Genomic DNA, 12,089 nt, shown 5'->3' with positions numbered 1-12,089 from the left:
GGCAGTTGGCCTATATCATCATTATTAATTGCATCCATATTCAACAATAACTATTATAATGTGGGTAGACGTGAGTTGACGGACGAAGAGAATAAAACGACGCTTCGCAAATCATACACAATATAATCACTAATTATAATTCGATTTACAATTGTTCATTAGCACTACAAAGTTCTTACTAGTTCTTCAATAACCATTAATAATCACACAGAGACACTCCACCGAACGCGTAATGTATCGATACGATGTGAATCGAGAGACCGTTGACAAACTAATGTCCAATGTCCGTCCCGACTCACTCGCTCAAGCTCACTAGCGCCCGGGGTTGTGTCAGAGTGCCAAAACTTCACTCTAAAAATGTCTATGCGCCGTCACGGCCGGACTGACAATAGCACGCCCTCGTGCTTCTTATCCTGCCTCGCTGTTCCAGTTGATCTAAAAAGATAGAACACGATTTATTGTTTTCAGTACGCTCGCTCATCCCTGACTCAATATAATTAGTGCCATGTCTCATGTAATATGTAATTTTTAACATTTCCGTTTCACCATACAATGGACCGGACAACTGAGCACAGGCGTCCCTTCGACTAGCCAACATTAGCAATGCTGACATAGACCGGACAACCCCTCAGCGTCCCTTCGACCATTTAACACAATCGAACATTACACACACGACCAGAGATCTGGTCGGAAACATCGACCTGTATAGGCCAGTTTCCTTGACCGATCACTGTGTCCAGTATACACAAACACGCCACTACAATCTGCCTTAGAACATCGACCCACATGAGCCAGTTCTAACGCCCAGACACTTCTCGAAATTTTCCAATTTGTCACGCATGAGGTCATATATCAAAAATTAACTACAATTAAAGCAACATTAAGACAGGTTCTGATATTAGGTAAACTTACGATTTAGTTTTCATCACGCTCAGAGGCTGAGAGGGTCTCCGAACTAGCGGTAAGAGTTTGTGAACTAGCTATAGAAATTGTATCACTATCATCGTCAGATGGTACCCCCTCATTCTCTTGATCGTGGATCGCCGTCTCGGCCTCCTCCGCGTTATTAGTTAAGATAGTAGCTGCTTCAACTAATCCACTATAGCCTTTGGGTACCGAACGTAAATTTTCGTGAGCATATTTGTAAGTTCTGTTAGATCCATCAATGTCCTTGAGTTCATACCTATCGTTGTCTAAAACTCGCGAAATAACAAAAGGTCCTTTAAACTTCCGTTGTAATTTCGTTTGATTACGTTCACTACATTTTGTAAAGACGAAATCCCCTTGTGCAAAAGGTTTTACTGTCGCTCTACCGCGGTTAAAACGTATAGTATCAGCTGTGGCAGCCTTATCAATGTTTAAAGATGCATCCTGACGAATTGCGCTTAAGTCTAGGCGAGATTCGGGCTCCGAGTGAGGTAATATACTAGACATTCCTAAGGATTGTGCTCGTATGCCAAACATCAATTCTGTTGGCGTATATCCGGTTATTCTGGAACGTGTGGAGTTAAGAGCTAACTGCACCTCTGGGAGCTCGTCTCTCCATGTTTTATTGGTTTCGTTTTCTATTATGGTAAGTAAGCATTTTAAAGTTCTCATCACCCGCTCGACTTGACCATTAGCCCTGCTAGAGCCAGTAGCGATGAGATGAAGCTCCATGTTATGATCGCTGCAAAATTGTTTAAAGTCTGCACTTATATAACACCGTCCTTGATCAGCAATAATCCGCCTTGGGGCGCCGAATAGACAGACAGCTTTTCTAAGAGCCTTAATGGCACTTGTCGCATCAAGTGAGGGTGTATACTGAAGTAGGATATATTTTGTGAAGGAATCGATTATGACTGAAGCGTATTCCTTCCTGTCACTCTTTCCACTGAGTTTTCCTGTCATGTCGATATGTAAAGTATGCCATGGTGTCGCTACTTTTGGTATTGGATGGAGTTGTACTTGTTGAGCCCCGGAACAACCCTTCGAGGCTTTGCAAACTATGCAGGATTCAATAAACTTATGAACTTGTTTAGCCATCTGTGGAAACCAATATTGTTCATATATTTTGTCTAGCGTCTTTTCAGCGCCAAGATGCTTGATTTCTGTATGCACATGATTAATCAAAGTCCATGTAAGAGACCTAGGTACGATTGGCAACCAAAAGGTAGTCTTTTTACGTTCTATTTTTCGATAAAGAATGCCCTTTCGGACATCGTAAGTATGCGCAACCAATTCTGGTAAATCTTTGTTATGGTACTTACTGATAAGATCTTGAATCTCTTTGTCGCGTTTCTGTTCTACAGAAAGCCAGCCTTTATGCAACTCTACAAAATGAACTTCTTTGTTTTTCTTGGATACGCCCGAGCCGTCATTCGTATGAGAGGGTCCAGATGCTGAAACTGAAAGTGGATTTCTTGATAAGAAGTCAGCGTGTTCCATGCTTTTTCCGTGTTTATGCACAATATCAAAATCATACGCTTGTAAGAAAGCCCACCACCGATGAACACGAGGGGTTAAATCGGTTTTTGATTTAGATGCTTTCAGAGAGTTGCAGTCTGTAAAGACTGTAAAATGTTGACCATACAAATAATGGCGGAAATTTTCTACAGCTCGAACAACAGCCAACGTTTCCAACTCATAAGAGTGATATCGCGATTCTGTATCTGATGTTCTACGGCTAAAATAGGAAACTACATGAGGTGCACCATTCTTTCTTTGGATTAGTATCGCCCCATATCCTTCTGAACTCGCGTCAGTGTGTAGTTCTATTGGCGAATCCCGATCAAAAATTGTTAGTACAGGTTCTGTCGTAAGTATATTCACAATCTTTTTGTGAATCTCACTGTGTGCTTCTGACCATTTAATTGGGCCTTTTAATTTTGTTAGTGGGTATAGGGGTCCTACGATACGGGTAAAATTAGGAATAAAGCGTCTAAAGTAGGACGCAAGCCCTAGAAATTGTCTAACATGTGTAGCTGTCTTAGGTGTGGGAGCGTTTGCTAAAGCTTGCACTTTTGATGGATTGGGAGTTACCTTTCCCGCCTTTATCACATATCCTAGATAGTCAATTTCCTTTTTCAAGAATGCACATTTCTTAATATTAAAAGAGAAGCCCGCGTCTGAAAGTGCTTTCAGCGTGGCATCTAGGCGCTCCAAACCCTTTATAACGTCATCAGAATAGCATAAGACATCGTCCATGTAGGCTAATGCTACTTTATCTTTTAAGGGACCTAATGCTTTATTAATGCACCGCTGGTAGACAGATGCTGCATTCCGAAGCCCGAACGGCATTGCCAGGTACTCATATTGGCCCTCAGGGGTCACAAATGCCGTTCGTGCTATGCTATCGGGATCTACCAAAATTTGGTGATAGCCAGATGCCATGTCTAATGAAGAAAAGTAATGGGCACCATGAAGACGATCTATTTGTTCGTCAATTCTTGGCAACGGGTAGTGCTCGGGCCGTGTATTAGAATTGAGCTCCCGATAATCTACGCACATTCTATCCGTATTATCCTTTTTCTTGACTAAAAGGATCGGACTAGCGAAAGGAGAGTGACTTTCTCTAATGACACCTGCGTTTAAAAGCGCTTCGACTTTCTGCCTCACAATTTCTTTTTCCGCGGGGGCTAATCTGTAGGGGCGTCGTTGCACGGTTTTAGTAGGATCAATCAGATCTATGCGTAATACACCTGTAGAAACACGTCGTGTCGGAATGCCATCGATAAAACAGTCGCTGTATTTTTGTAATATTTTAATTAGAGCAATTTTATTATCACCGTCTAAGTCTGTATTTAGAGAATTAAAATAATCCGTTTTGTCAGTTACACTAATATCTTTACGCAAAGAAAATATAATTTGATCCTTATCTATTTCGACATGAATGTTATTTCCTAATAAATCTCGACCTAAAATTACGGGTTCCGCAATGGTGCCGTCCGGTACTACATGAAATAATACTTGTAGTGAAATACCTTGTACATTGATGGAACTAAGAACTTGTGAGTTACATTTTACATTTTCACTACCTATTCCTGTCAAATATACCAAATTATTTTCAATCGTACCCGAAAACTTTTTAGAAAAACTACATGTGACTAACGAACAAGCAGATCCACTGTCAAAAAGAAATGAAACGGGCTCACCAGATGATGTAGTTAACGTGCCCATCGATGATTTACGCTCGCAGACGTTGACCTCTTTGGTTATCGGCGCACCGCTCCTTTCTTTTCTTTCTGGGCATGTCGGCGCGAGGTGCCCCGACTGTCCACACACGAAGCACGTAATCGCTCGCGTTTTATCAGGTATTCGAAAAGATTGGATCAGTTTCTTCTCTGCGGAACTAGTTTCTTCACGTTTCTTGCGGCAGTCAACAGCTCTATGTCCTGGCACACCACAACGGTGACATGCTCCCGTAAAGCGACCTTCATTAAAACGAGTTCTTTTTAATTCAATTTCTTGGTTGTCATTACCATCATGCCTCCGCTTTAACGATATTCCATTAAGGATGCGAAAGAGTTGAGATCTAGTGGCAACATTATGAGAATGAAGCTCCCTACGAATCATGACATCCTTTTGACTTAATACTGATGCTACAAATCCTGTTATTATGTCTTCAGCCATTTCTGTACGTGGAATGCGTTCTATAATACTCCATAGTCGTACCGCCGCCTCGCATGCTGTTTCTTTTAGACCTATTTGAAATCGAAGCACGTCATCGAAATAATCCTGTGGTAACATAGGCTTAGCGAACTTTGCCAACAAAATTTCTTTTATTTGCGACCATGTTAGTTGAGATGATTGTAGTTTAGTTAGGCAAGAGGCGGCCCTCCCCTTAAGGGCATGTGTAAGCAATAATAGTAACTCTGCACCTTCTAACTTCTTGCTATCAATAATAATTTCTGTCACTTTGCACCAGCCTTCTATGTCTGCATCCACACAGTCAGGGTCAAACTGAATCAATTGCGTGGGAGGATTACTCGTGGGTTGCGTTTGAGTAGCCGCTAATAATCTAGTTAGTAACATTTCCATATTTTGTAGAAGATTGGGTGCCTGCGACGAGGCCGACGCTGTGTTACCTTGCATATTCTCTTCAGTTCTTTGTCCTGCGCATCCCACTTCTGATGAAGGCAGTTGGCCTATATCATCATTATTAATTGCATCCATATTCAACAATAACTATTATAATGTGGGTAGACGTGAGTTGACGGACGAAGAGAATAAAACGACGCTTCGCAAATCATACACAATATAATCACTAATTATAATTCGATTTACAATTGTTCATTAGCACTACAAAGTTCTTACTAGTTCTTCAATAACCATTAATAATCACACAGAGACACTCCACCGAACGCGTAATGTATCGATACGATGTGAATCGAGAGACCGTTGACAAACTAATGTCCAATGTCCGTCCCGACTCACTCGCTCAAGCTCACTAGCGCCCGGGGTTGTGTCAGAGTGCCAAAACGTCACTCTAAAAATGTCTATGCGCCGTCAAATGTAATTTGACGGCCTTTTGTGAATTTATTTAATTGCAAATTTTGATATGTTGTGTTTTGTTTGTATGAAACGTTCGCTGCCAAATAAGACGACCGCAACCCACGCCTGTTCGAGAAACACTCGGTCCAAATTTACATTTCCTTTGACGGATATGCATATATGAACGAATAAATTTGATGATTAAAATAAACTACTTTGCTTTGACATCAAAGCATAAATTGGCTATTCAAGTACAAATATTTCATACACTCGTGTGACAGTTGTGCGAAGTTTTTTTTTTTTTTTTTAACAAAAATAGTAGATATAAAATATAAAATTCTCGTGTAACAATGTTTGTTAACATACTCCTCCGAAACGGCTGAACAGATTTTTATGAAATTTTGTGAGCATATCGGGTAGGTCAGAGAATCGCCCAACATCTATTTTTCATACCCCTAATTTATAAGTGGGGGGATTAAGGGGGTTGATAACATATAGGGCAAAACAAAGTTTACGGGGTCAGCTATTATATATATATATATATATATATATATATATATATATACATACATAGATGTATGTATATATTATAATGTGTACCATATAATGGTTATAATTTTGGTGCGTAACAAATAAAACTTGTTCAATAAAATTCGCTGAACATTTTAGTAACCACACTTCGTTTTTGCCAATAATTGACCAATGCCTATCAAATGAATTCTCGTGTAACAATGTTTGTTAATATACTCCTCCGAAACGGCTGAACAGATTTCTATGAAATTTTGTGAGCATATGTGGTCAGAGAATCGCCCAACATCTATTTTTCATACCCCTAATTTATAAGTGGGGGGATTAAGGGGGTTGATAACATATAGGGCAAAACAAAGTTTACGGGGTCAGCTATTATATATATATATATATATATATATATATACATAGATGTATGTATATATTATAATGTATACCATATTATCGTTATAATTTTGGTGCGTAACAAATAAAACTTGTTCAATAAAATTCGTTGAACATTTTAGTAACCACACTTCGTTTTTGCCAATAATTGACCAATATCTATCAAATGAATTCGACTAGGAACTTGTAAAACATTGTTTTGTTTTGAGTTCTAACGTTCTACAGCGCAATAAAACAAGCTACTATAATAATAAGCTCTCTCAGGCAATGAATCCTCAGCAAACTCTTTCAATACTCTACATCCGTGGTGTGAACAAATGACAGCTATTTCTGAGCGAGCGTATTTTTTTTACTCTTGCGTTTTATTTTTTACAGCTCACTGCAATGCATTGTAAGTACAGTTTGCATAAATTTTTCTCTGTTCTCGGAATAAGAGAAACGTGAAAGTTTTAAAGTTATTGCGAAAATTAGTCACGTGTCTGGAGGCCTAACACATTTTACATAAGTGAAAAAACCTTTATATTTTTATCAAGAAGGGAATCTACGTATTCGTGTCTTTGCATTTCTTTGACATCCCTCTGGACCCCTGGACACCCGCGAGATAATGGAATACTGGGCCACTAAACACGCCTTACCAATGATCCAAGGTCCTGTAAAGATTCCGATATGAAAAAAAAATGAACATTATATTATTATTTAGGTTTTTGGATGAAAAAACATTTACCAAATATATTTAAAATCGTTCTACTTACAAAACTAACTATGCAGTATACGAGTATATTGCTCTATACATTATAAGATGGACTGTTAGTAAACAAAAAACCACAATAAAACAAATAAAATAAAACATTATTTAACGTTATTGAATGAAATTCGTACACAACAATGTAACTTGATACAAACGATGCCGTAACTCGAAAATCGTAAACCAATAACTGAACATTCGTAATATATTCGAATAGCCACACTCACCCACATATTTTATACCCGTTCGGGCATTTAGTGGCCCAATATAAGTTTATTTAGGACTGGACGAAATCTCCCGGCGTATTGGAAGCGTGATTGGGCACAGCTAGCTCCGTTTATTGTGCAAATAAATTTATAAGAAGATAAGCTGTAGCTTAAGATGTTATTTTTCTAAACATGGACGCAACTTACACGAAGTTCTTTTTATTTTAAAGATCGTTGAACAACAGGTTTTTTGTTTGTAACGTGTGAGAATCGGCTTACGAGCGTAAAATTATTTTTTAATTCCTTTTGTAGTAGTTACTTAATATTGTAAAGAGGGGTGACTTTTATTTTTATTTTAAGATTGACTCGTATACGATTACAAGATAATATGTAATTTAACGCTAGTGGTTTAAACGAGTTTTTTTGAAGTAAAACTGCTTTACACACACTTGACTTGGGGAGTAAGCTGGTAAATGCGTGACGAGAGCGTTACGAAAAGTGAGATCGGGCGAGGCGGACGAAGCAAGAGAGAGAAGTGCGATATTGCATACGTTTTCTTTCCCTCTGAATCTCATAGTAATAGTGTTTCGTATATCTAAGACACAGTGCAAGCCTATTGTGCAGAAGTTTTACTTCAGTCGTGTGGTCTAAAGCACAATCGTTTTTTTTTTTTAGTAGTATTATAGTATTTTTTAAGACAGAGCACATTAAATAATGCTAGATAATATAAATATTTATATTCACTGTATCAACAAATTACATTTAAAGCTTTATCACTCGTATATGGTGTTAATATTACGGAGACTGTTAATAACATCAAATAGTCTTATGAGATTTATTGTAAGTTGACATACTTGCGCTAATTGCGACCTATAAATATTTACTTCGTTCGTTCATTACTAAGTTACAAAATAATCTCTTTCAAAGTATAAAGATCAAATATAGAATCATAAATTACCAAATATTTCGTAATATCTGAACTGTAAACTGAAACATTATGTAGGCTCAAATTTGTTTCTCGAAGTTTCTTACGGGCGGGCGGCTCTGTAGCCGTTATAAATTAATTAGCAATCAACTCTTCTACCGAACTCGTTGAAATTCACTGAAATACATAAAGCGAGCGAATTTGTTGACTAACTACCTTTGTTTGAAATAGTTGAACAACAATGCGTGCTTATAGAGAGACTTGTATATTAACGCTGTAGACATGTTTTAAAATGTCATAAAAAAATAATACAATTTTGTTTCCGTTATTATACTAATAGCCTATGTCTTTTAGGCTTCAAATAATTTTTAGGTTACATGAGATTTACGCTAGTGGTGTGTCGCTAAAAGGAAAATAGAGTACTAGAGTACCTTTTATTGCTAATGTAAATCTAATACTATTAAACGAGCAATTCTTGTATGTATGTATATATATATATATATATATATATATATATACATACAAGAATTGAAATTCAGATTATAGATGATAGATTTATATATATAATCCGAATCTCGGAGACGGCTCCAACGATTTTCATGAAATTTAGTATGAAGGGATTTCGGTGGCGATAAATCGATATAGCTAGGATTCCTTTTTAGGAAATATCGTTTCATCCCAGTTTTTAGGCAATGAAAAAATGGCTACAATATCGTTAGAATACGAAGGTAAATTTCGCAATTGTCAATAAAGTTTTAATAGCTCAGGTGGGAAATCGGCCGGTCGTGATCGGGAGAAGAAGACTACGGTTCAAATCCTCATGTCTCCATATCGATTATTTTTTCCTTTTCTTTTCTAATTGCACTCATGATTTTTTATTTAAATAGCTAGTTCCTATTTTTTATTATTATGTCGGTAAAATCGGAAAATATTATTCATATTTTATAAATATGTAATTCGTATTTAAATATGATTTCCAAAAAAAGCGATTTACTAAAAATACCGATCTAACCTCGGTCACCCAGGTACTAATTTTTTGGTGTTGAATAAAATTAGCTACATCCTCATTAATAATATCAATTTCATTTTGATGGAAATATAATCGGCTTTGATAAATGGAATTTGTACTGTTATTTTTCTTAATTAAATAAACTATATAATGTAATTATCGTAGTACGAGTATACGTGGTCTGCAATACCTTTCAGAAATGTGATTTCGAAATGCTTTGTTATATTACGGTTTCAGAAATCCCGAGAGAACCGTCTAGAAAGGAATATGTGATTTTGAAGCTAGCTATTGAGAGTCTTCTTCGTTTAGATAAAGTATTGATCGAACTTTATGTGAAATAAGTAAATTACTGTTATATTTTTACCCTTTATTAATATATCTATATAAATAATAATGATAATTGCTAAGCGCATAACTCGAGAATGGCTCTACCAATTCGGCTAATTTATTTTTTTGTATGTTCCTTAAGACCCACGGAAGTTTTTATTACAAAAAAAAAACGAAAAAAAAACATGTGTGTGTGTGTGTGTGTGTGTGAGTGTGAGTGTGAGTGAGAGTGAGTGTGCGTGTGTGTGTGTGTGTGTGGATTTTACTCTTTATGAACAATTACGGTGATATTATTTAAAAATTAGTGTTTTATTAAATGAATCAAATTACAATTAATGTATAGATTAAAACGATAAGGTTATTCGTATCGGTACAGTAAACACTGGTATACGCATTCAGCCTGTAACATCCCATTGCTGGGCATAGGCCTCTTTCTCTATGCAGAAAAAGGATCGGAGCTTAATCAACCACGCTGCTCCACTGCGGGTAATGATGATAGCTGATTACGGTTTATAATAACAACCGGGACCGACGGCTTAGTGTGCTCTTCGAGGCACGGGTGGGGAGGTGCCACAAGGGCAGACATCCAAACCAGAAAGAAATATTTGTACAAATCAAATATCAATCCCAAGTGGAAATCGAAGCCGCAAACCAACGGTATTTTAGGCGACTACTAGCACCAGAGCGGTATAGTCACTTTTAGCGTCACTGCTTTTTTACACGATTTCACTCCCCGACCAAACTCCAACTCCCACTAAAAGATTTTTTTTCAACAGATGAATATTTTAATTTGTTATATACCTAGCTGTACATGTTGACAGCATTTTAATATAAATTGTACTTGGGTAATGGGTTGAAAATGCATGACTAAATATAGTCCCTATAATTAGAGACTAAACTAAGGTAGGAACGTTCGGACCGTCATTTGTCTAACGATCAATGGCCCGCTGTCAGTTTTGTGTAACATCACATCTGTAAACTGATGCTTGTTGCTGGACTAGACAAGATATACATCAAACCAAATCTTATAGTTGACAAAGATAGAACAAGTATATGTACATCATCATTGGCCTTAGTCCGTCTATTGCAGACGATTTAGACAGTGTCAGATAGACACTGTGTCGCCTTGGACACTCTTAGGGAAAACGCAGAGTTGCCCAAGCTCTGCGCCACCCTCTCGACCTCACTGGCTAGGCCCACAGGAACGACGAGTTGATACGAGTGGAGTCAGTTTGGCTGCAGGAGTCTTTCGCATTTTAGAGCTATGTTACGAATGCTTGACGGAGATCCCATTCCGGTTTTCAAATGAAGTTTTCCTTCTCCAGAACCCTGATGATTTTGAGCCAGGTACAAGTATGGATACGTATGTAGTTATGTACGTGTATTTAAGTACGAGTATATGCTTTATTGTATATTGAATAGATATACTAAGCTATTGTGTTAGTAAGCATTATTAAAATTAATTAAACGCATAGTAATATTTTTAAAAATTTTATTTAAAGAATATTATTTTTTAAACTAACGTTAATATTATTTAGGTCGATTGCGTACTCGTAATTGTTAATTAATTATGATAGAAAAATAAAGCATGGCAATTGTATGTTGCAGGCTACTGTACAGTCAATGCATTTCAAATTCGTTTTATATTATTTACTAACGCAATTTTATAACAAAAAAAAATCAAATAATTTTTATTATTAGCCGATAGACCAAAAAATTACCGCGCTAACATAATATACGTATATGATGATATAGAAACAAAATTTCTTAAGAAAAGTTTATTGGCATTCTAATCATTGACATAATTCTGGAACACACCCAACTCTGTACCACTTGAGAACATATTTACAAAGATACACAGGTACGTAATGTCACGGTTCCTTGATCAAAGTAACATTGACAGAACGGTTGAGAGTAATGTTAAAATAACATTTACATTTTTATCTACGTTCCCGCAAACGAATTGTAAATTTAAATATTTCTTAAACCAAATAAACACCAAGCAGACATCTTTGTATGTATAATGAGTAAAAAAGTAATTTACTGTTCTGTATATATATTTTATGACGTTTTCTCACAGAAACGACGAAAGTCAACAAATTTGAGGGCAGAATTTAAAATTCAAAGAGTACGTTTACATAACTTTAGACTTAAACTAGCTGACCCCAAAAACGCTGTTTTGCCATATATGTTATTAACCCCCTTCTAACCCCCCCCCCCCTATAACTTAGGGGTATGAAAAATAAATGTTGGCCGATTCTCAGACCTACCCGATATGCATACAAAATTTCATAAAAATCTGTTCACCCGTTTCGGAGGAGTATTTTAACTAACATTGTGACACGACAATTTTATATACAAAATATGATAATGTTATATAATTTAAGATAAATAATGAGAAATTTTATTTTATTTTAAGCTATTCGGACTTTACTTTATTACTTTAGGCTTTAAATATCTTAAAATACCATGATAATGAAATTTTGTAATCTT

The 12,089-nt window shown here is 36.7% G+C and overlaps 1 protein-coding gene across 1 annotated transcript; it reads right to left on the bottom strand.

The window, feature by feature from the left end:
• Nucleotides 1-346: 346 nt before the first annotated feature.
• On the bottom strand, nt 347-5,023 carry LOC123655232. Its single transcript, XM_045591059.1, has 2 exons — nt 4,134-5,023; nt 347-435 (listed from the first exon to the last, which is right to left on the bottom strand). The coding sequence occupies exons 1-2, from the start codon at nt 5,017-5,019 to the stop codon at nt 362-364; spliced, it is 960 nt and encodes a 319-aa protein (XP_045447015.1). The 5' UTR covers nt 5,020-5,023; the 3' UTR covers nt 347-361.
• Between the last annotated feature and the right edge of the window lie 7,066 nt (nt 5,024-12,089).

The sequence above is a fragment of the Melitaea cinxia genome, chromosome 7, assembly GCF_905220565.1.
Source record: "Melitaea cinxia chromosome 7, ilMelCinx1.1, whole genome shotgun sequence".
Classification (NCBI taxonomy): Eukaryota; Metazoa; Arthropoda; class Insecta; order Lepidoptera; family Nymphalidae; genus Melitaea; species Melitaea cinxia.
Note: the sequence above shows the minus strand (reverse complement) of the source record. Positions and strands in the feature narration are given on the sequence as shown.